This window comes from Strigops habroptila, chromosome Z (genome assembly GCF_004027225.2).
Source record: "Strigops habroptila isolate Jane chromosome Z, bStrHab1.2.pri, whole genome shotgun sequence".
In the NCBI taxonomy this organism is placed as follows: domain Eukaryota; kingdom Metazoa; phylum Chordata; class Aves; order Psittaciformes; family Psittacidae; genus Strigops; species Strigops habroptila.
The window spans coordinates 63,097,418-63,121,436 of NC_044302.2; the positions used below are offsets into that span (position 1 = coordinate 63,097,418).

Below are 24,019 nucleotides of genomic sequence, written 5' to 3' on the forward strand. Positions count from 1 at the left end.
TTTCAGGTGCAGTGGGGCAGGGATGTAATTTTGGACATTACTATTCAAGTTCCCACACTAGGTGCTTTCAGTTCTTTTTGAAAATTGGCCAAGGCTAGCAGCTTGAAATACAAATTGTATCAGTCATTTACTGCAGTTTAAGCAATACCAAATATGGGAAAGAAAATTGGAGCCAGTGCTGTTAGTGTAAAAAAAAACATTTCACGGTCACTTTTTGTTGCTGATACTTTTCCTTCCATTACCTTTGCCAACAAATGACACAGAGGACTCGGCAGAAAGTGAAATCATTTTAGTGGAATTATTTTTCCTTCTTTTTTTCCAGCAATTAAAGAGAGTAGCACTTAACAAACGTTAACCAAATGCTGCCTTCTGCCAAAAATAATTTATACTACAATCCCAATGCCTATATATAAAAAATAATACTTCCATTGGTATATTCTGATGTACCAATTCTAAGCCAAGCTTTTGCATGGGATTGTTTGACTACATATTAGGTATCAAGTTCCCATCAAAGGCCTGCATAACGTCGTTTCTCAGTCTGAACTACTCTAAGTACCTTCTCCTGTCCAAAGAGATGATAAGCTATACAAACACACATGCATCTTTTTTACAGTAGTTTTTAAAAGTACAAGTCCAGACATACAAACCTTCCTAGGCAAGAGGGAGCAGATCTGAAAATAATAACATAAAACACATTTGCTTTTGTACAGATCATCATGATAGCTATCTTTACAACAGTCTTTAACTGGCCAAAAAGCCAAATACCTTCTTAGAGCAGCATGTAGGAGAAGATTGGCCTGATTGTGCTGACTCCTCTTTGTTTCCAAAGAGGGACTTCTACAAGGGCAGGCTGATTTTCCTTCTGACTGCACTCCAAGAAAAAGTAGCAGCCATCTCCTACCATCCCATTATTGTATCACACAAATGGATTATTTTACGGCTTCATTTGAGGATGTGATGAGAGCGAAATGGTAGTCACAACAGTACTGGGAAGCACAAAGTGTCTTCATTATTTCCCAGCTTTTTTTTTTCTGGGCTAGTGGATCCTTTGAAATACAACTGCCAGTAATGGGCAGGTACCTATACCTTGCACGAGTAAGCAGCTTGCCCACCTCAGAGTGTAGTTCTGTCATTAATTTAAGTGAACATTTGACCAAATTTAATCCCAGACAGATGTGGCAGTATTCTTGTGAAAACAATACCAAGTTAAAAAGAACAGGTGAAAAAGGGGAACAATGTGGGGCTTTGTAGGGACTGGCATTTGTGGGGTGACACAGTGGATGTGTGCAACAGGGGAAAGTTGTTACACCAAGCCTCAGGTTTTACACATTGTTTAAAATGGTCAATTCATAAGAAATGGGTTATCTGACTCTGGAAACATTTCTTTTTAGCTCTCATTCCTTTGGAGTGGTTTTGTAACTGTTTAACTGCTGGAGGAAGATAGAAAAACAGTAATATGGGCTGGTGTGGATTGCAGGAATTCTCCAGCCCACCCCCCTGCCCAAGGGAGGCTCAACTGTGGAGTCAGACACAGTTGCTCAGGGCTTTATGTAGCCAGGGCTTGAAATCCCCCAAAGACAGAGATGGCACAGCCATCTCCATGCAGCCTGTCCCAGTACTTGGCTATCCCGCCACGGAAATTCCTCATCTCCACTTTCTCTAGCTGGAAACTCTCCCGTTTCCATTTATGGCCACCAACTGGAAAAAAGCCTCCTCCTAGGTAGAGCAGGCACCTTGAAGCCACCCTTCTCCAATCCAGCTCTTGATGCCTCTCCTAACAGTGGCTGTTGAAGCCTTGCTGATGTCCACCCAGGCAAACAACATCTACTGCTCTCCCCTCAACCACAGATCCAGTCCTTTTATCACAGACAACCATCTAGCGGGTTAGATATCATTTAGCCTTGCTGTCTATTCCCAGCCCTTGCTGGGTCAGGCATCATTAATCCTTGATGACTATTCCCAGTCCTTGTCTTCTGCCTTGTGTGGCCGTACATGCCCAAGAGTTCTTGCTCCACCCACGATTTTCCCAGGGGCAAAAAATGAGGCCAACTGGTGGTCTGTAGTTCCCCAGACTGTTCCATTTGCCCTTACTTTAACATTTACTTTGTCCTTTGGGGTCTTCTCCCCTCTCCATGACCTGTCAGAATTGAAGGAGAGGAGCCTTGCAAGGATGCCAGATAGCTCCCTCAGCACCCTTGGGTGCAGCCCACCTGGCCTCTGGGGTGTGGGTAGATTGAGGCTCACTTGAAAGTCACCAAGTACCTTAACCTCTGTCATTAAATCACTGACCTCCATCCAGCAGCTGGTGGAAATATACTGTTTAACCTCCACTGGCTGAAAGAAACTGCTCATTAGTACTAAACTACTAACTATAGCATGTGTGAAATATTTTTGTATCTGGATTGTCATTCTGTTCCACCGTGACTGTCACCTGCTAGTGTTTTCTGCTCTTCACGTACTTCTAATTTTTTGAGAGACTGTTCTGATCATTCATCTTCAGGTGGTGAAACATAGCTTTGTGGTAGATTTTCCCTCTCATTTAAAAAATTTCCATGTATAACTATTTCTAATGTTAGAAAGATGCATAGTTGGTGGAAATTTCTGACGAAAACTGAACTTGACAGTAGCAGCTGAGGGTTTAATTTAAATGAAAACCCTGGATCTTTTAAATTAATCTCTGCCAAATAAATGGCAGCCATGCAAAAGCAATTATTCTTAAGAGGGCTAGAGATGCTGCATTTACTAAAAAACTAAGCTAAGAAATAGCTATAAAATTGAAAACCAGTGTCACCCCTTACAGACAAGATGTAATCAATTATCTAGGTCCCACTTTCTCTTCACTAATTGCTCCCTTTCCACAGAGGTATTGAAACCTGGAAGAAATTATTCTGCTTATCCTTCCCCTAAATAAATAAATTAGTATGCCTCTCAGTTATACAACAGTGCAGAAGTGACTGTGATCAATTAAAACTTTACTTTGATTGCTTTTTATGGAAGTCCTACAGAACCTAAGTAATATGTTTTAAGTGTTGTGTTACAATAGTGAAAACTATTTCTAAATGATGGCATTTAACCTATATTCATGACTCTAATTTCTATTTTCATTCTGAATGCCAGTCCAATACTCAAGTAAATGTAGCAAAATTGTAAATGTGATTTATGTAGTAGTTCTTACTTTGAATTGTAATTCAAAAAGGAAAAAAGTGTGTTTGCAAATTTTACTGATTAGGAAGTACCTAGAAAGATTCCAGCTGCTGAGAGCAAACTCATTTATTTTCTCTGTGTATCTGAATATATAATCACTGTATCATTTTAAAAAGATTTTCAGATTCAGCATAGACTGCAGAATAAATCTGAACAGATAATCCACCAAAAGGTTCTCCTGCCTATGTACATAGTTAAAGAGGACTTGCACCATATTTTCAGTCCAGATATTGCTGGCACCTTGGGCATGAGAAGCTCAGGTGGGGGAAGACAGCTGCCAGGAGTGAAGCAATTAAGTACCCTTGCCCTATTCAAGAGGCAAGAGCCCCATGCAGGCAGGAAGGCACCTGTCCCGGCCAGCAAGAATTGGTGTGGTGTTAACAGGTTTGCTGGTTTTTGCAAAAGGACCTATCTTAAACTTGAAAAGGCACAAAGGGTGGCTGGGATTAACTCAGGTGACAGCATTTCAAGTGCTTGTGAAGGAGGTATTACAGTATCATCCTAAAAATCTAGTGGTTCAAAGTCGTAATTAGGTTTAACTGCAGCATTACCTACAGACAGGTGATATTCACTTTCCTAGCATGTTTTCCATACTAAACTCATTTTACATCATTACTGGGAGATCCTTCTTTCCAGCATCACTACTGCAATTCACACAGCTGGCAAGAAAACAGATGAAAGAGTCACCCATAACCATTGATGCTAAGCCATAACTTTCACTTTCCCTATCACACAGTTGGTTAAATATACTTTGAAGCTGTATAACCATTTTTATTCCCCACTCCCATGTGTAGCAAAGGCAAGTTGGTTGAAACTAAGAGAGAGACAAAGGGTTTTAATATATTCAAACTAATTTCATTTAAGTTAGTGAAGACTTTAGTAACTAAACATTTTTTGCTAAAGGATTTCTGAAATACTGCTTGTTTAAATGAGAGAAAAAAAAAAGAAGGTAAGATTAATGTAATTTCATGGCACAGAATAAAAGATCACTAGTTGTATGTAGATCTCCCAATAGGCCTAAGTTCTCAAATCCAGAGGTAATAATTTTTAAAAAGTATAGTTAGACCAGTATCCATCAGACGTTCCAGCACCCTGTCTTAAAGTATGTGACATGGATGTTAACAGGTGGCATCTGCTCAAAGCCTATCTGAGATGTTTTCTTAGATGATTTTTTTGTACAGAATCTTTTTTTGTACACAGCTTTTTAAAATACATTGGTTTGACTTCAAGGATTTGTTTGCATTCTTAACTTTTTCTTGTCAAGCTCTACTATAGCTACAGAAGCCAAAGAAATTAAAAAGAATACTGTCAGATCCTAGAAGAACCCAACCATGTGTATTGTAAGGCTCCAACAGCAAAGCTCAGTTTTAGAGCCACAGAATTTAAATCATAGAATCATAGAATGGTCTGGCTTGGAAGGGACCTTGAAGAACATTTAGTTCCAACCCCCCTGCCAAAGGCAGGGACACCTTCCGCTAGACCAGGTTGCTCGAAGCCCCTTCCAACCTGGCCTTGAATACTGCCAGGGATGGGGCTGCCACAGCTTCTCTGGATAACCTGTTCCAATGTCTCACCACCCTCACAGGTTGTAACAGGTTTTTTTGGTTTGGTTTTTGGTTTTTGGAGGGTTTTTTGGGTTTTTTTGTTTATTGTTGTTTTGGTTTTTTGGGGTTTTGGGGTTTGTTTTTTTTTTTCCTAGTAGCTGGTGCAGTGCTGTGTTTTGACTTTAGTCTGAGAACAATGCTGATAACACACCAATGTTTTAGTTGTTGCTCAGTAGCGCTGGTCAAGGACTTTTCAGTCTCTTATGCTCTGCCAGCAAGGAGGGGCACAAGAAGCTGCGAGGAAGCAGAGACAGGACACCTGACCCAAACTGGCCACAGGGGTATTCCATACCATGGCACGTCATGCCCGGTATATAAACTGGGGGGAGTTACCCAGAAGGCCCAGATCGCCCCTTGGGTCAGGCTGGGTATCAGTCTGTGGGTGGTGAGCAATTGTATTGTGTGTCACTTGTGTTTATTGTTTTGGGTTTTTTTTTCCCTTTTTAGTTTTAAATTCTCTCCCCTTGTTATTTCCCTTATCATTATTACCATTATTATTAGTAGGAGTATATTGTATTTTAGTTATTAAACTGTTCTTATCTCAACCTGTGGGGTTTACATTCTTTCAATATTCCTCCCCATCCCAACCAAGGAGGAGGGAATGAGGAGGGTCAGCGAACAGCTGCATTGTACTGAGTTACCAGCTGGGTTTAAAACACAATAGCAACCTGTTTCAGTGTCTCACCACCCCCATAGTGAAGAATTTTTTCCTAATATCTATCTAAATCTCCGCTCTTTCAGTTTAAAGCCATTACCCCTTGTTCTATCACTACAGGCCATTGTAAAAAGTCCCTCTCCAGATTTCTTGTAGCCCTCTTTACGTATCGGAAGACTTTTATAAGGTCTCCCCTGAGCCTTCCCTTCTCCAGGCTTAGCAAGCCCAACTCTCATGAGGATACTGAGCAAAATATTTCTGTCTGAAGATATTACAACATATGGCAAAGCAAATAAGGGTGAACATAATGCAAATACGAAGGATCTGTGTGAGGTTAGTGACTGACTCACAAAAGAAAAAAAAAAAAAGAAAAAAGAAACAAACCCCTAAATTGTTATTCGTATGCAAAAAGTAAAAAGCTGACTCATTTCAATTCTAAAATAGAAAAGTTTAGGATACATATGAGGACAATAACTTGATATATTAGATTTGTGTAGATTCTTGAAAACTGGATTACTTGGTTTGGAATAAAGAACATAAATAGCCTAAAGGATATTGCCTTTTAATGTCTGTTCTCTAAGGCACCCAGAAGGCTCCTTGCCTGTTGAAAGCAGGTTAGTTTTAATTTACCACACTGCAGTCTAGGGCATTAAAAGCACAATTAAGGAAACTGATCTGTTGGAAAGAAGAGAATTCCAAAACTATGGAAACTGGTCTACTAGATTATTGAAATGTTAAGCTGAGGACAAATGGTATTGCTAACTGGAATTGGGAAGCCATTTTACATAACGCAATTTCCTATGTTTTAATTGACTTAAGAAGAGCTTACTGTAATATTAGCTCTTTTATATATTCTCTAAGTGACAAAAAAGAAAAAAAAGCTAACAAAGATTTTCAAGAGTAAAAGAAGCTATAAATTAAAACAGTAAAATACTGCAACAGAACTTGAATTAAATCATGGTTATTTTTTTTAATGACTGCCACAGCCCCTCAGAGCTAGCAAGAACACTGAATCTGGAAGAAGGGATTATCAGCACAGTACAAGTATGTTGGAGCAGATGGCCTCTTCTTTCATTTTTATCTTCTAATGCATTCCTGTTGTAACTCAGGCCAATTTTTAATTGCCAAGTCACTTGAAAATGCACCAAGTAATGATGATCTGGTTGGCAACCTTAATTATATCTCCAGTGTTGATCTTCAAGGTTTCTTGTCATTTTCTGTTGTGCTGGATAGGAAGCAGTAAGAAAACAAACTGTTCAGCCAAACACATGCTTCCTGTCAAATCAAAGCTAAGGCAGGAAGATGAAAGCAGAAGTATTAGGTTTCTGGGATCAAATTAGCCTTTGAACCTAAAGGCTTTCAGCCTTTCAGTGGCTCTCAGTGATACAGGATACTTGGTTACCACAATTACTATCAGCAAAACAAGCAAATTGTTATTGTATTAGGGCCACTCAAAATGCTGGTGTGTAATAGGGACTGAACTACAGCAGTGTCTCCAATGCACTGAGCTCTTTTGAAAAATTCTGCCATGGAAAATTAAAAAGTTAGGGGATTTTGAATAGCATACGTGTTACTTCAGCAATGGTTTCACTGGCTACTCTTTCCTTCCCAGCAATGGTGAGCTGAACTAAGAAACTGAACCAGTTTTGAAACAGAGGAGAAAAAATGAAAGGTTATTCAGTAGGCAGAATGCAAACCAGTTTCCTTCCTACCTCCCCAAAGGATGATAAGGTCACAGTGCAAGGGCTGGTGTAAGCTGGGTGCATGCAGCAGGAAGTGGAAAAAGCAGGTTCTCTGAGAGCCCTGAGCAGCACTGTAGCTGAACCCATCATCCTGGCTCTGATTTTAACTGCTCTATCCCCTGTCCAGCTTTGAAGTTCAATCCTCGTGAAGGTCTGTGTGTTGTCTTCTGCCCTGAGAGGAACCCTGAAGGTGATCAGAGTAAACCTGCAGTTTTCTTGTATTAGAGCATCATTATATTCAGAATTAATGGTTGAAGGGTTGATGTAGTCATTAAGTTTTTAATTTTTAGCTATTTTTAACAGAAGGCTGGTGTCCTTAGCACAGCATCAAGATTAGCTTATTGCTGCAGTGAGGCACTTTTCTTTCATGTTCACTCAAGCTAGTACTAGACTTCCACCGAAGCCTTCTAAACATCTAGTAGAAAACTGAAACAAGTTATGCAAAACCAACTGCTGATGTCAGTAAGGGATATAATCAGATTTTACTTGAGTTTTATTGGTGCCACAAAGTTGTTCTATTGTAAGATGATGATTATTTTGGCTAAATTTCTTGGCAGATTCAGTGAAATACTAATGTAAGTTAGATTGCTTTCTCTACCCATTATAGATGGCTATGGTGTCTTCTCTGTATGCATAGTTGCAATACTGTTAATCAATATATTAATTTCTTTGGTACGTCTTCAACAGATCTAGAGTTCTTTACAGGAAATTACCTTTCTAGACCATTTAAAATCTACTAGATCAGGGTATCTCTTTTCCAAGTCAGTTTTAGGGAGGTGGGGTTTTTTACAATTCACTTTCCCAAAAGATATTGTTCCTTATTTTATGGAGAATGTATGCTGAACATGTTCATATGTTCTCCTTTTTTTCATTCTGTACAGAACAACACATACAGTGCATGTACATAGGATCTCTCTCTTGACTATCAAACAGTAACATTTGGAGCACCTAGACAAGTAGCATCTTCACTGTCTGTCTACAGTAGTGGTATCATTAACAACAGTGATACAGACAGGCATTCATTGTGTTATACAAATAAGTGAGTACAAAGTGGGCTGGAATAGGTAGACAAAGGGGTTGATGCTCCAGCCATCTAGCAGATTTCAAGCAATTAAGTCAGCAGTCCATCCTGTGCAGAGAACTTCATTATCACTTTTTCAGTTTATTTGAACTAGCAGCTCTGGTCTCATATAAGTTATTCACATAGCTTGTCTATAGGTGGAAATACTTGAAAACAAACAGCTCCCTTTCTGCGAAAAATGTAACATGACTTCCTGCAATTTCCTAATGCTATATTTAGTGAAGTTACACCTTGTTGCATCTTGTGCAAGGGTGGTAGAGCATAACTGTCTGTAAGAGCATTCTTGTAGAAAAGCCAAAGGGTGGGTAAGACAGGGTATTTCCCTCCACCATCTCAACTCACAAGCTTTAATTACCTGTTTATACACCATGTGAGAGCCTCTGAAGACTCCCTAACAGCTTTTAGGTGATTTTGAAAGTGGGAGTTGGCAAGAAAAGGCCCCATTTAATCTTACATTGCTTGCCTCCCTAGCTTATCTGCATGATCAACAGTAAGCAGTTCATTATGGTTGTGTCTAAGTACTGGGGCACACCTTAGGAGAAACTTCATTACATACTACCTTTGTAACAAACACATGCTGCCATCACACCAACAGTTTGAGAAACAAAAAATTTAGTCTGTTTTTGCATTTGCTAGTACCTGTAATGAATTCCACTGTCACCTCAGAAGTAAGATGAGAGAGCTGGCAGTAACTATGCATGACAAACCTGAATTGCCATCAAAAGAAATAACACCTCACAGTGTTCTATTCTCCGAGCACCATGCTTCTGTGCCACACTGCAGCAGCTAAACTAAGCAGGGACCTAACCTGTAATACAACTCATCCAGATTTCCTCCTTTCTGTTCCACCAAAAGAAGCAAATAAAAATCAGCTGCACCAGCTAAACCTAAACAAGCATAGACACGTGAATGAATGAACATATGAAAGATACGACTTGTCTCAGCTGCAGCTTCAGCTGTGTATGGCAAGCTACAGTAAAAACATTTCAGGTCTTCATCATGAGGATTTTAATGGTGCTTCTAGAAGAACTTTAATTGTAGGAAGACACAATATCATTAAGAAAAATAACTTTATTTTTGCATACTCAGTGTTAAAAGAACCTGGAATACAAGTTGAGCTTGACAGAAGAAAGCAAGCAGCAATTCCACCAGTGACATTTAGACACTACTGAAGTTCTTTAAAGTTTTTGAGAAACTTGAGTCATTTTGGATCCAAAAGCAAGATTCGTGATACAGTAAAAAGTGTAAAATTCCAAGTCTAACTCTCATCAGGCACAAAACTTAAGTTTCCCTGAGAAGATGTAATTACAAACTAGTGTATAAACTTTATATCACATTATTGGGGGGTTTAAGAGTACAAAAGCAAGATTCGCCTACAAAAATTTAGACACAAGTCCTTAATACTCCATGCTGAAGTTGAAATGTTCAGGAGGATTAAGAATTACATATTACAGAATTACAGCAACCAGATTTAAGTTAAATGAAGACAGCTGGCTTTGGTATATTCCCTTTTATATGGTTTTCAGACTAATTATAATGTTATTTTCCTGAGATCTTTCAGCACTCAGTACGAAGCCTGTGCAGTCCAGCTGCTTCTTCCCCCCCTTTTTTTCCTGCCTCTTCATCTTTCCCTTTCAACTAGCATTACATTCATGGGAAAAAAACCTGACAAATAATCATGAACAACATGCATTTTCCAAGCCTTAAAACAAATAGTTTACCTAAAGGAAGTCCATTAACTACACCTTTTAGATAATAAATATTCCAAGTAGTTGACCTTCCAAAAATTGCTGTCTTCTAGTTTATAGCTAAAGTTCTAAACCTCAGTGTGCAACACAAGGCATCCCCATCTTGATATGTCTTCTCTCCCTCTTGTCCATGGACAAGGCAGGGAGGGTATCATCACCACCATATTGACATGGTGAGAACCATTATACCCATGATCAGCATCACCACCATTGCTGTTACATGTTAAAAGTACATAGCTGTATACTACTTGTACCTATGTTTTGTAACAGGAGCATGCAGTATTTCAGTTCTTTTGCAGATACAAAGCTTTGTGTCGCAAATACTCTTCCAAACATTTCACTGCAAAAGGGTCAACATCAGTGTCAAACTTATTAGCAAAGAAGTGGTGATTTCGTAACATCCAGTTTAGGTCTCCTACCCCAAAAACACAGACAGAGCGAACATGAACTCCACTGCATGGTGGGTAGGGTGCACCTTTGGACACATCCCCTTCAAAGTACTGCCACTTGACAAACCTGGCCAGTGCATTCATGTCAGAAACATCGTATTTGTCACTAGAAGAAACTGCACCTGGGACTTCAGGGATTCTCTGAATTGTTGCCCACAAGTACTCATCTGGGCTGTAAGTGTCTTTTGCCCACTCAATGAACTTAAGTATTTTGCTGCTTTCTAATATGTATTCTACAAATCTTCTGCTAACTACAAAATAGGCACTACCAGAAAAAATTGGAGTACTGAGAGGTGGTAGTTGCTTGTCTATGCCTGTGTTCTTTATGTTACCATCTATAACCTCATGGTGTTTCTTCCACCTTACTTCTTTATAAACAGGCATTTTTTCTGTTTCCAAGCTGTTTTCACCTTTAAGGGCTTTTAATTTCTCTACTATTTCCTGGTTGGTCTTTATTGGAAAGTCCATGCCACAGAGATTTATTAGGTATTTCCAGTTTGAACTTCTTCTGTAGAGATCTTTCATGCAGTTAATGTCTGCCTGCACTCTGCTCCACGAAGCATATACAACACTCTCTAACTGGCTGGAAATAAAGACATTATCAAAACATGAGACTATTCCCCTCACAGCAGCAAAAAAAGATTCTGGAGACTTTTTGTCAACATGAATGCAGTAAAAATTCTGAGGGGCATAGATTGACCTTAGAAGTCTGTCAAGCATCTCAATTTTGTGATAAACCACTATTGAGTAAGCTATTGGAAATTCTGCTTCTTCATTGCTTAGAGGTTCCATAATGTATTTCCTAGTCTTGGTGAAGGAGGCACAGTCTGCTGTCATGTTAATATAATCATTTGTTGTTAGTCTGGGGCGTTTCTTAAACGACACAGACAACGTCTCAAGCTTTACCTTTTGAAGTTCTTCTATATCCCCCTCTATAATCTTGGTGCAATTAACACTGCCAACAGGATCTTCTTTTGTTAACTCAAGATGTCTCCGATTTAAGAAGTCTTGTTTCTGGTTAACTTTCAAAACTGAAATGATTACTAATATAAGAGTTAAACCCAAGAAAAGCCTGAAGCGCAAGTTGTGGCAAAACCGTAATTTCCTCTTCAGCATTTCAAATACTAGGTAGATTTGCAGGGCTAAAAAAATCACCTTCCACTCTGCTCATGTCAGCTTTAACAACTTCAGAAAAAACAGTTTCTGTTTCTCAGGAATTTGGTGAATTGTTGAAGAAAAAATCCTAAAACAAAATTAAATATGACTGTCATTCAAAGACTAAAAGGTTTCTTTAGAAAGTAACTGATTAATATTACATTGTTATTTGGAGACAGTAAGAAGGTGAATACATCAGCCAAAAATATTCTGTTGAAAATTAGAAATTAATGAATAAAATTAGTTTATTTTTGTAGAAAAAGATTGGAAGAGGCAGATAGTTTTCATGAGACACTACTAAGTGTAGTACTAAGACTACAAACAGAAGTTCAGTAAGAAAACAGAGTTGATTCAGCTGCATCTGACAAAACTGAAGCCAGTAAATCAGATACATTAATGAGAAGCAATTATTTGGCGTTAATTCACACTTCAGAGTTTGGCAAGAATGTTTTATATTCACTTCGGCATTGACATATATTTCATTACAACTTACCACTCACTTCCTGGATGCTAGTAATGCATTATCTTCTCACTGAGAAAGCAGTCTCCGAAGCCTTTTGAGATTTTGTGTGAGATAGTCTCTTCAAAATCCTTCAGATGAGCTTAGAAATACCATCAGGAAAGAGCTGATGAGAAGCGGAGAAAGAAATTAGTATAGCATAGCTCCTCAACTTTCAGAGTTGGGAGAACATCTGTGACTGAATTGCTGAAGTACCTTTTTAAGGTCAAAGGCAATACTTACGGCCTATCTCTAAAGCTGATTTGTGCTGTCACTGCAAATGCATGTATCTAAGAGCACAACAGTGTTGTCTTACTATTGTTTAAACACTTGTTCTTTATGATTCAGCAATTGCTTTTATGTGGAAATATGTCAGGCTGAGTTATAAGAAGATTTATAACCTGCCAATCTTATTTTCACCTTTATTTCACAGGAACGACGTAATTTTTGTTTGTTAATCCTGTTTCTCCTTAAGCACCTTTTTTACTGCTTCAGTACTCTGTGAGAGGAACACTGCGCTATAATGCAGCAGCTACAGCTGCAGCAGTTGAGAAAACTGCAGTCAAGAATTGGATTACAGAACTAGGTGTCTTTTTTTGTAAGTACTACCCCAGGCAGGTAAACTGATCAAGAACAGGCTCTGCTTAAACAACTTGCATTGCCACTCAAATGCCATTTGTACTCACATTGCCTAATAATTCAGTGCACGTCTGAATTTCAAACCAACCTCCAATTGCAAAAGCCCATACAGTTTATAGAGAATGTCTTCCCAAAATTTTAATCTTTAAGTTAAAAGGTTTATGAAATATTGAAGTACTTGAGAGATATACAGCTCCTTCACTTTTACTACTTTCAAGAAAAAAAAAATAGTGCCTCTGAATAACTTTCTGAACAGCTCTAAGCATAACTGCTACTCCCCCAAAAACTGGTAAGAAAATTTGCTTAAGAAGTGTACACTGTGTCAGCATTTTTCTTCCTCCTACTCGACTCCCCCCTCCCCTTTTCTTGAAGCTACTCCAGTATCATTTTAGCTTTTAATTCTCAAACTGTGGCTTTTAACCTGCTACATGGCAATCTCAGAACAGGTGCACATAAGAAATTAAGGCCTGGCATTACAGAGTTTTTTGGTAGTAATGCTGCTACTGGGATGCACTATGCATTGGGTCCACCACTATTCCCATAGCACTGCAAACTAACGGGGGAATTGATCCATGTTAAGTAGATGGGAGGAAGATGCAGATCACAGAAGTCTAGCACAGCAGTAAGGATCAGCAGTATTTTAAGGAAGTACTATAAGCAAATGTTTTGTAATTCAAGCCACTAACAGGCAGAGACCACAAACTATTTGTGGCTAACAGCATTTATTTATGACTAACAGCATTATTTAAATATCTCACTTACTATAAAGTGTACTTTGTTTTCAGAATTACACCTGTAATTATTGTATCCTGCATTTCTAACTTATCTTAGGGAGGTGGACATTTGTTGCAAGTCTGGTTTAGGTGTCGAACTGGAAGAACTAAAATTTTAACCCTGAAAGTAAGTGTGCACGCACTTCTGAAAGCATAGAGAGACACCTTTTAAGTATCAGGTCTCACACTAGGAATTTGAATTTAAAAAAAAAAAAACACAAAACCTTAAAAAGGGGAAATTCCACAGTTACCACTTTTTGTTTGCAATGTAGCATCAAACACAAAAATATAATTTAGAGCAAGTTTTAACATGCTTTATAACTTATCACACACTTACTTACTTGATGTCCTGTTAGTTTTGACTAGTACATCAGATCCAACAAAAGTAACATCCATCACACGTGAAATAAACAAAGGAAGGATACTAGCCTTGTCATAGTCTCCTTGATGTCTATCAGATACATATTTCCATAGGATGACGCCTGTGATACTGGTTACCCTTAATTTTCTGCCTACCAACTTAGAAATTAAGACTTTTCTAGGACTTAAAATGTATTTCAAATGCACTTCTATTTGTGAAGCTTTACCTTTTCTTGAGGATGAGAGTTAGCACTACTATTTTATCCTATTCTTAGTTTTTACAGGATCACTAGCTCCACTAGCATCGTGGAGTAACACACACTTCAGAAGGATTGCCACCCCCTTCCTGTTCTTTCCAGTGCAGGGAGACAGAGCCTTAAATGAAAGCTACCATTGCAGTCTTCACCTTCTACAACTTCTGAAGAATAAAGCTTGCTAAAGAGTCTTCCTGCTTCTGTTTTAGAATAAAACTTAGCTGAAGGTAGGATAAAAAAAAATCTCTTTCAGAAAACCTTGCATACCCAGCTGGGTGCAATTCCTCTACTGTTTTGAGCTCAGAATAATCAGACCCTGCATTTCCATTACACCAAAAAGAGATCTGCAAACATTTATATGTTAAACACGGCCTTTATCTTTAGGTGGAGGTTTTTCATCACCGCCAAATTTGTATCACCAACTCGCTGCTTCCTTTGAACAGTCTTAACAAAAAGTAGCTATTTGTTTATGCTTGCAATTTCTTTTCTAAAAAAGCCCTAAAACTTGATCATATCCCATTCTTTGCAAAAGTTGACCTTTACAGGATAAGGAAAGCTTTGGTACATTTTCTCTAATAACACACCTGAGTTTTGTTTTATAAAGTTTTATGACCCTAGAATACTCATTAACACAGCTTCAGACTGCATTCAGTAAAGCTTTTAACATCTTTTTCCTCAAGCTCTGAGTAGCTTTACTGTGCACACTAGAGAATGCACTGTCAGAGGCAGCACTCTGCAGTGTAGGAGAGCAGGAGGGAGGTTTGCGCAGCCACAGATGAAAGACTATGCTGCAGCCTTGGTCTTGCTCTCAACTGAAGTTCAGTTTCAGAAGTTATGTGCTTGACCCATTTCCTTCCTTTACTGCCTTCTACTCAAGTCAGAGCTTGTATTTCTAATGAAGTAGTCATTAAAATGGGAAACTTACAGCAGTTGCTGGTATTTGAAGGAGTTAGTACAAAAGTTGAGTTAGCTGCCCATTTTCCTCTTTCCTGCCAAAATCATTCTTCGCTCCTGTACACACACTGTATGGTATGACTAAACGCAAAACCAAGATAATTTCAACTTGATTTCTACCAGAGAGTAGTGTTCTCCATTTAAATAGACTTTATGGAAAGAAAGATTACTATACCTAGTTTAAATCTCCATTTCTGGCACTTCTTCTGTGTCAGAGGGCAAATCACCCAGGTCATCTGCCTCTGTGCAATAAGAACTCCCAAACTGCCAGGTAATATATATTTACATAAAAGTCACATTCTGATTTAACTTCTATATTACTGTAAAGGTGCTACTGTAAAACAACTGATATCATTAACAATGTCTTTACCTCGTTATTATATAAACTTGTGTTACCTCTACATGCTGAGTTATTAATCTGACCCATGGTACTAACTGAACAAGTCAGCAATGGACTACACAGGTACTTATGACAAAGGAGCTGAAGGGGAATAACCTTCATCAAAGAAAGGCTGTGGCCATGGACAAGAGGGAGCACCCTCAGAGCCCAGCTCAGCACGTGACTGATTTTAGATAAGTTTGGCTTCACCCATCCTTAAAAGCAAACAGAAAATCCCACGAGAAACCTAAGTCTTCAGAGGAAAAAAACAAATCAAACACTTTTTCAAGATTATACTATAGCTCAGAGAGAGACCAAAGTTCATATGGAGGTTTTATACAGACAGGCTGGACTGGTGCTGCAGCACTCAATGGCAGTGCTATACCCACTCCTATATCCACGTGTTGGCGCTGGTCCTAAGGAAGAGGATGTTTGCGAGGGTGCAGAGCCCTGCTACGCCAGCCCTGACAAAGGGCATGTGCCTCAGCCCAGCAGCACAGAAGCCAGCTTCTGGCTGCTGGCACAGCAGACCTCTTCGGTGGCAGTTTCATGGTGTGACTGATCCGATGTTGGGCCAGGAGGGGTTCGGCAGCAGATCCAACCAGCCGGCCTCTGAGGAGCTCTCTGCGGTCAGCCCTCATGGCTGCTGGCAGGGTGCCAAGGGCACTAATAGGCTTTGTCAGCTCCAACTAAGAGGTGCTCAAAGCAGTTGGAGCACCTCCTGTATGAAGACAGGCTGAGAAAATTGGGGCTGTTCAGCCTGGAGAAGAAAAGGCTGCGTGGAGACCTCAGAGCAGCCTTCCAGTATCTGAAGGGGGCCTACAAGGATGCTGGGGAGGGACTCTTCATCAGGGACTGTAGTGATAGGACAAGGGGTAACGGGTTCAAACTTAAACAGTGGATGTTCAGATTAGGTGTAAGGAAGAAGTTCATTACTATGAGGGTGATGAGGCACTAGAACAGGCTGCCCAAGGAAGCGGTAAATGCTCCATCCCTGGCAGTGTTCAAGGCCAGGTTGTACAGAGCCTTGGGCGACACAGTCTAGTGTGAGATATCCCTGCCCATGGCAGGGGGGTTGGAACTAGATGATCTTAAGGTCCTTTGCAACCCTCACTATTCTATGATTCTAACCAGCCCCCTCCAAGCTCCCTGATGGCCCCACTTCAGCCTCCTGGGGCTGTCAGCCCCTGCTCCAGTGATACTGCAGCCTGGCCATTAGCTCTGACAAGCTGGGCCCAAGTCACAGCCCAGCTTAGCCTGTCCACATCCCCAGAGAGGTGCTGCCCCACTCCTGACCTGGCTGCCAGTCCCTGCCCCAACAGACCTGCCACGGGGAGCCCCCGGCCCTGCAGCACCCTGGAAAACTCTACTCATCACAACACATCCCAGCAAACCTGTGATCTGGGTTTTACACTCTTGTTTGGGCTGGCATAGGTGAGAGTGAGAGATGTGTCTTTTCCTAAACAAGGTTCAAAGCAATGGCAGCCTCCGATCAGTGTTATATTAGGGTGGCACCATTCCGTGAGGATATTCATTTTGCCTGAGTTACAGTGTCAGTATTGGGAAAACAGGATTGCTGGTTCTCAGGCATTGTACAGCCTCCCTTGCACCAGCTCGTGTTAAACACGTCACCTTCCTCCACCTTCTCTGAAGCAGTTTAGAGACTAGAATGAAACTCTAAACGAAGTAGATATTTTTTGTATTAAAGCAATTACCATACTTTTTTTGGCTACATATATATTTTTCTTGCAGAAAGCAGTTAGGCTTTGCTGCAAAATGGTACACAGACCCATCTCATGACAGGATGAAAATCATTATGGGCTGGTGGTACAGGAAGAAAAAGAAAAATAAAAACCCCACGTGTCTCTCGATTTTGACACTTCAGTCTTTTTGCACATCAGTGCAAACACTGTTGAGGCAAGATGTTGAACACCAATTCAGCATCCAAAAGGAAGCAAGGCAGCCTCCAAAATACACCATGGGGAAGTATCAGCACCAGAAGTTCAGAAGGGCATAGGTAGAGAGTAAGTACTCTGAGGTACTTCAGAAGCCTGTAAATCTTGTGAAAGGCAGGAAAGAGCTTAGTTAGCATAGAAGCTGTCAGGATGTCAAAACCAGTTATAATAAGAGCAGGGAAGATCTGATAAGTCTTACAGGCTTAGCAAGTTCTGGTATCATGAGCCTCAGCCTTGTGGGCTGCTGAACTAACATGCACCCAGCTCCTTCCTTTCATTTTTCCTATTATTCTGCTTCCTCTAACAAACACCAGAGGAAGTAGGTGGTGATGCTTGCTCTCTTGCAGTTGCTTTGATGACTTTTGGCATACAGCTGTTGTGGAGAGAACCCAGCAGCATGAACATTAGGTGGGCCTCTATTACATGTCCACAGACACATTAGCTTTTAACCAAAGGTTTATGACAGGTATTAGAAAACTTCCTGGCACCTGTATTAATAGTCTACATCCATTCACGTCAACTTGACACTTTTGTTTTTACAGAAATGTATTGAAGAAAAGCCAAGCGGAAAACATAGTGCTAAGTACACGCACCTCTGAAGTGGTGGTTGGGATGGGCCAAGAGACAAGTCATCCTTTTGATGGCTGGGAAGTGAAAGTCAGAACTGACTGATTTTTCCCTTTTCTTGCCTTGAAAGAAGGGAAGATAAAAGAAAACTTCAGCTACCCCTAAGAATAGTAAATGAGCAGGTGTTGACCAGATCCTTTCTGTTCTCTTTCCTCATTCACAAATTCCACCTGAGATCCAAAACTTTTCCTCAATGCTTCAGAACGTGATCTTCCACTGAGAGTGGATTTGCCAGAAAGTCCTGAATTTTACCAGGCATATGGTCTACGCTTCAAAGCATACATCTCCTGCAAGCAGTTGTTACAATTAATGTGCTTCCATTCAGGTTCAGTTATGCAGAACATTTGTTCTGATGAGGAAGTGATTTTTAAAGTCGTAAGCAGCTTGCATAAACACAAACATGCATAAGCACAAAGACAGACTGCACAGATGCAGGGTTATCCGCAGAGATCTGCCAGACACAGAGCGGAGCCACATTTACTCAGCATTTCCATGATATCAAGCAGCTGATCTTGAAAGTAGATAGCCTGTAACTGAATGAAAGTAGTCATGTTTGTTCTGTTAGATAGTCTTCAGTTCTACTGAAAATACGAATTGGTCATAAACTGACTATTTGGGTTACTATTAGACTTTACGGGGCTAAGATCTTCATTCTGAAATTCATGCAGAGCCAGCAGCAGGGTTCCATGTGGGTGCCTTTGCTCAATGACAACCCTCTGCAAGAGCAGGGCTTTTTCTTCAGAGCTGCTTAAAAAAAAAGACACATAAAGACACTTCCTTCCTATAGAAGAAAATGACACATTTCTAGTCCCTTGTTTGCTTAGAAGACAGCTTTAAAGCAAACTCCGCAAACGATTAGTACTGCTACACCTGCTACTATGTAGAGATTAAATAGTGACAGTAGGTAAAAGTAGACAGCTGTTTTTCCAGGGGGGGTGGGAGGGAAGTGGGAAAATAAATTCAAGACCCTGGGTTATTTGAAGATCTTCTGTTCAAATGTCAGGAATCTGATATACTAAACTCTTTCTCTTTTAAAAAACAAGTAAAACCCACATGAACATATACTCAGTGTGTAAAACAGCATTGAAAATATTTAAATTTTGGCAGCCTTTCCAGTGCTCTCTTGTACTACTGTATCAAGTAAATCTTTCTCCCGACAAAATTCAAAGCCTGCTTCCCATTTGTGTTCATGTCCATCCTTAGAGGTCCCACAGGCAGAGCTATAGCGGTAAGAAATTTCAACTAAGGAAATAATAACCATTGTGGCAAAATCATTCTGTGACCAGTTCTTACCTTGAGAAGTCTGTGACTCTCAATACTGACAATAAGATATGTTTTACCTCAAGGTAACTTAACACTAAAATTACACTTACAAATCCCAAAATAAAAAAAAACGACCACAAATTCATTAAAGAGGCTGTCAAATTTTTGAGTACCTCGATCCCTCTTCAAGTGCAACATTCAAAATATTATTCTGAGGAGACTTTCTTCAGCCCTGGGTAGAAACCAGTATTTTAAAGCCATGCCTACAGTTACAGTTCATCAATGAGCTAAAGCACAGGTAGTACCAGTAGCAATAATCTCTGAAAAGAACAGATGTCTCTTGTAGTTATTGTAATATCAACCACGCTCAGGTGCACAGATTTAAGTCTGTGCAAATCAATAAAATAATGCTTCCTCCTTTTAATCTACAGTTTAAGAGGTACTATATGATCTTTTTCTTGTTGTCTTTTTCACTGTTCACTTCACTGTTCACTTCAGGTGAGAGGAGTTTCAGCTGACCTGCAAGACAACTGCACATAAAATACAGTTCAAAAATCAAATTTTTTTCATTTGAGGAGCAGATACTACCTGGAAAGTAGGTTCCATTGCAAAATACACATAAAGACAGACACACCCACCCCACCACCCATATTATAGTTTATACTGCTGTATATATCATCATCAATGAGTAACTTTCCACTGTCATCACAGAAACTTTATACAGGATGACAACTGCCACCTCTTACTCCCTTCCTTACAGGACTTTTCAGTAGGAAAACAGCCTAATCCTTCCATGCCTCAAAAAGAGAAACAAAAGGCGGCTTTAAAATTTAATCAAGAACAGTATGTATGTATGATTATGATAGGAAAATCCACACAGGGGGACATTTTGGTAACAGTTATCAAACATATAGTTTTTGTTATGATTTACAATGTGCTTGTCTGGTGGGTGCAAAAGATTTCTGAGATAACCATCACAGTTTTCTGAGACACCTAGAGGTTTCTATTTGTTTTATCAAGCTTCTCTACTAGCTACATGATTATTCTACGTATAATAACGCTCTGCAGTGCAATAAGTGGTTTCTCTGGAGCTACGAAGTAAACCTAATAGCATAAATTATTTCAGTTGTACTAGTTGGGCATGCAACATTCCTGTGGAATTACCTTTTTTCACTTCTCCTAAGACAGAATTCTATGTTGATAAAGTTAGGTGTATTCAAGTTTCAGGAGCTTAGGAATCAAAGTAAGTGGAGAACTTTTGGATTATGTTGGAATCCAAATGAAAACCAGAAGGAGATTATTAGAAACTACAAAATTAAATCTTTTCATAAGACCAGCAGTGGGTTTTCCACTGTGGCAACAAATTTGGAGAGCAGGATTTTACTCACTAAATCACCATATTCTCAGCACAGCAGACTGTAAATCTTCAGCTTGTACATTCCCTACTGCATTTTGTTTAAGTTAGAAAAAGAGAGAACAGACTTAGCAAAGGTAGTTTTCATTTGTTTTAAAGCAACTTCTGGCTCTTCTGGCCTCAGGAAAGTACTACCCAAGACAATTCAGATTCATAGGAAAGAGATGACGCCGATATATATGTTTACTATAGACAGAGAAAAAAATCACTAAGAAAATAAAAGCAGTATTTTCTTTCATATACACCTACTTACGAAAGCAATGTATCACTGTAACTGAGCTCCAGCTTGAGCTACAAATACTGGTTTATTTTTCACGAGAATTTTCAAGTTGAATCGGACAAAGTGAAATGCTAGATTTGTACCTTCTTCTCTTACTACCATTTCTGTCACTCTTGCCAGCTCTGCGGTCACCCACTTCATATTCCGTTAAAGAAGAAGTTCAAAATTGCAGACGCCAAAACAGCAATTCCCTCCTGCTGCCACTCCTCCTCTTTCCCACAAAGAAATCTACTTTTCTGAGCAATACTGAAAGGAGGCAATATGCCAGAGCACAACTGAGCCTCCTGTCAGGCTTCTGAGTCCTCCCACCCAACTTGGGTCACAGAAAACTATTCACAACCTTATAAACAACTTTGCTCTCCTGAAAAAAAAGTAATGAAAATAAAAAGTTTTCTTCAGGGTTTTCCCAGTTTTAGCATCTTTAGCAGAATGGGAAAAGAAAAAAAAAGGGCATAGCTCAGGTTGCAACACCCCAGGAGCATCAGATGTCCCCTGAACCCTGCGCTCACTAACACATTTCACACCAACACAGCACCCTCGAGGCCAACAGCCTGCCCTGGGCTCCCCTTCACCTCTGCTACGGGAAAAGGCAAACGGAGGAAGGGAAGACAGACAGGCAGAAAGGGGAGGGGAAAAACAAGGAGAAAAGGAAGGAAAAGAAAGGAAAGAAAGGGATGACGGAGTGAAGAAAAAGGTGAGAAGTAAAAAACAAAGGCGAGCAGAGGGAAAATTAAGGAAAAAAAAAAAGGAACGGGAGAAAAAAAACCGGAGAAGATGGAAAAAAAAGGGAAAAGAAAGGGAAGAGGTGGAGCAGGAGGAAATAGGGGAGAGAGGAAGGGGGGGAGAGAGAAGATAGGGGGAATAAACAGAGAAAGAGGGAGGGTAAAGTAAGAGGGGAGAGGAAGAAAGAGGGGACGGAGAGAAAGAGCGGAAGAAAGAAACGAGGAGCAGAAAGAAGCAGAGAGGCTCGACAGCTGCGCCTCCGCAGCCCTCCCGTGCAGCACCTGCCCGGCCGCCCCGCCGCTCTCGGAGGAGCGCTGCGCCGCCCCGCAGGGCACGGAGGTCTTCCCCCGAGAACAGCGATGCTCACAGCCTGGCCCGAGCCCTCGCCTGCTCCCGGCCCGCCCGCAGCACCCACCTGCGGGGCCGCGGCCGCTCTGTGGCGGCTCGAGGTGTCCTGTCGTGTCCTGGCGCGTCCCGTCGTGCCGTGTGTCGGGGGCAGGCAGGGCACCCCGGCAGCGCCGAGCTGCACGTCCCCCGCCCGCGCGGCCCGCCGCTGAGCTCCGGGCCCGGTCCCGGTCCCCACCTCCTCCCGCACCGCCCACCGGCCCGGCCCAGCCAGCCCCTGCCTCGCCTCACTTGCGCCCGCCCGCCCCTCTGTCTCTCCGCGGCGGTGGCGAGCTGCCGTCCCCCCGCTTTGGCAGCCGATCTCATTTAGCCTTTAGAAGAAATTACTACCACTTTCGTAAAGCTTCCACGGTGGTGCTGGTAGTGTTGAAACCCACGTAGCACGGAGTGGAGGTAGCTCCTCTGCGGCTCATGGCAACAAAGAGCTTTCTCACGGCTCCCCAGGCCGGCCCGGCGCGGCCCGTCAGGAGGAGGCAGCAGCATCCTCAGGGCATGGTCCAAACTGCCTGTGAGCCTACAGTGAGGTGTGCCGCCCCGGGGGCCTGGGGGGACGGAGCAGAACGGGCTCGGCTTCGTTGTGGCTGCCGCGCGTTTGTGAGCGGGCACCAGCGGGGACGGGGCTCCTCGTCCTGCAGGCAGGAGTTTGCAACCTCCCCACGGCACCGCCGGGCAGTCTGAAGCTTGGCTTGTGCCAACAGATGTGTTTGAAATGGGTCAGGGGGTGGAAAAACAGAGGCGGAAGAGCTGGGTGGGGAGGGAGCAGACCTAGCTGCGAACCTCGGTACAGAACTGGGAGCGGTGAAAAGAAAAGCGTGTCTAGGCAGAGTCTGAGGAAGACCTGAATTTGTTGTTCGTTTTGTCCCGTCAAATGTCTGCTCGACGATAAACATACTCAAAAGGGTTTGGAGAGCTGTGAAACGTGAAGGTGGAGCTTAGGGGCATGCAGCTTCTTAATATGTCATCAAAGCACTTAAAAATAAGTCTGAAAATTAAATTCTAAGGAAATTGGAAGTTCAAAGAAAGCATCTTCTTCATTAAAAAACCCCAAGTGCTGCAGCCTGCAGCAGCTTCAACAGAGCTCGCAGCATTAATTCCTCAAGAATCCCTGCAAATCAGCATTATCTAGAGTGCAGTATGGTTTGGCAGATCAAGGCATGCCTGGAGGACTCTGCTGTCCTTTCCTCATTCCAGTTGTGAGCTCCCACTGGAGGTTTATGCATCTGCACAGTAAAGCTGGATCAAGGGGCTGAAAGCTAAGAAGAAAATGAGAAGATTTGGTTTCAGGGCTGTCACTGGGAGAGACTGCCAGGAGAAGAGAGAATTGCCTCAGCATGTCAGCACTTGGATCGGACAGGTTAATTTGGGAATGGACTGCGGGACCTCAAATTTGCATTGTCATGTTACCAAGAAGGTTTTCATTGTATAGGGACCTTATCAGTAGGTAGAGAAGTAGTGTGTACCTACATGCTAACAGGTGGGGAAAAAAGAGGGGTCTTTCTAGTGTCTCTGTTGTTTATAGGGCTGAACCATAGCACAGAACAGTGTACTAAAAAGGCCTTTCCTCTGTAAACCCTGTTGGTAACATAAGTTTCCAACAGGTGTGAGAAATTTGGGGATGGGGAGCAAGATTTCCCATTTATTTTTTCCCAGTTAGAGCTGATGACAGTGTTGTGTTGGTCTTGCATGTAAATTAGAACAATAAGTCACAGGTAGCATGAATTTAAGTGTTTGTTGCCTTGCTAAACCATCTGCAAGTCATCGCAGTATTGCCATTGCAGTACGAGAGGTAAAACAGTAGAGCTGAACACAAAGTGTTCTTCAGAGAGTGAGTGGGGTAAGCTGTGGGAACAGATGTT

General features: G+C 41.2%; 1 protein-coding gene across 4 annotated transcripts; it reads right to left on the reverse strand.

Annotated features, from left to right (window-relative positions):
• Positions 1–9,337: 9,337 nt before the first annotated feature.
• Positions 9,338–22,822, reverse strand: GCNT1 (glucosaminyl (N-acetyl) transferase 1). 4 transcript variants are annotated; one of them, XM_030512098.1, is made up of 4 exons: positions 22,174–22,315; positions 18,045–18,140; positions 12,132–12,264; positions 9,338–11,726 (listed from the first exon to the last, which is right to left on the reverse strand). In XM_030512098.1, the coding sequence occupies exon 4, from the start codon at positions 11,597–11,599 to the stop codon at positions 10,319–10,321; it is 1,281 nt and encodes a 426-aa protein (XP_030367958.1). In that variant the 5' UTR covers positions 11,600–11,726; positions 12,132–12,264; positions 18,045–18,140; positions 22,174–22,315; the 3' UTR covers positions 9,338–10,318. The 4 variants fall into 4 exon arrangements, with proteins under 4 accessions (XP_030367958.1, XP_030367959.1, XP_030367957.1 ...); XM_030512099.1 differs by lacking the exons at positions 18,045–18,140; positions 22,174–22,315 and adding an exon at positions 22,494–22,822; XM_030512097.1 differs by lacking the exon at positions 18,045–18,140 and having other exon boundaries at positions 22,174–22,471.
• Between the last annotated feature and the right edge of the window lie 1,197 nt (positions 22,823–24,019).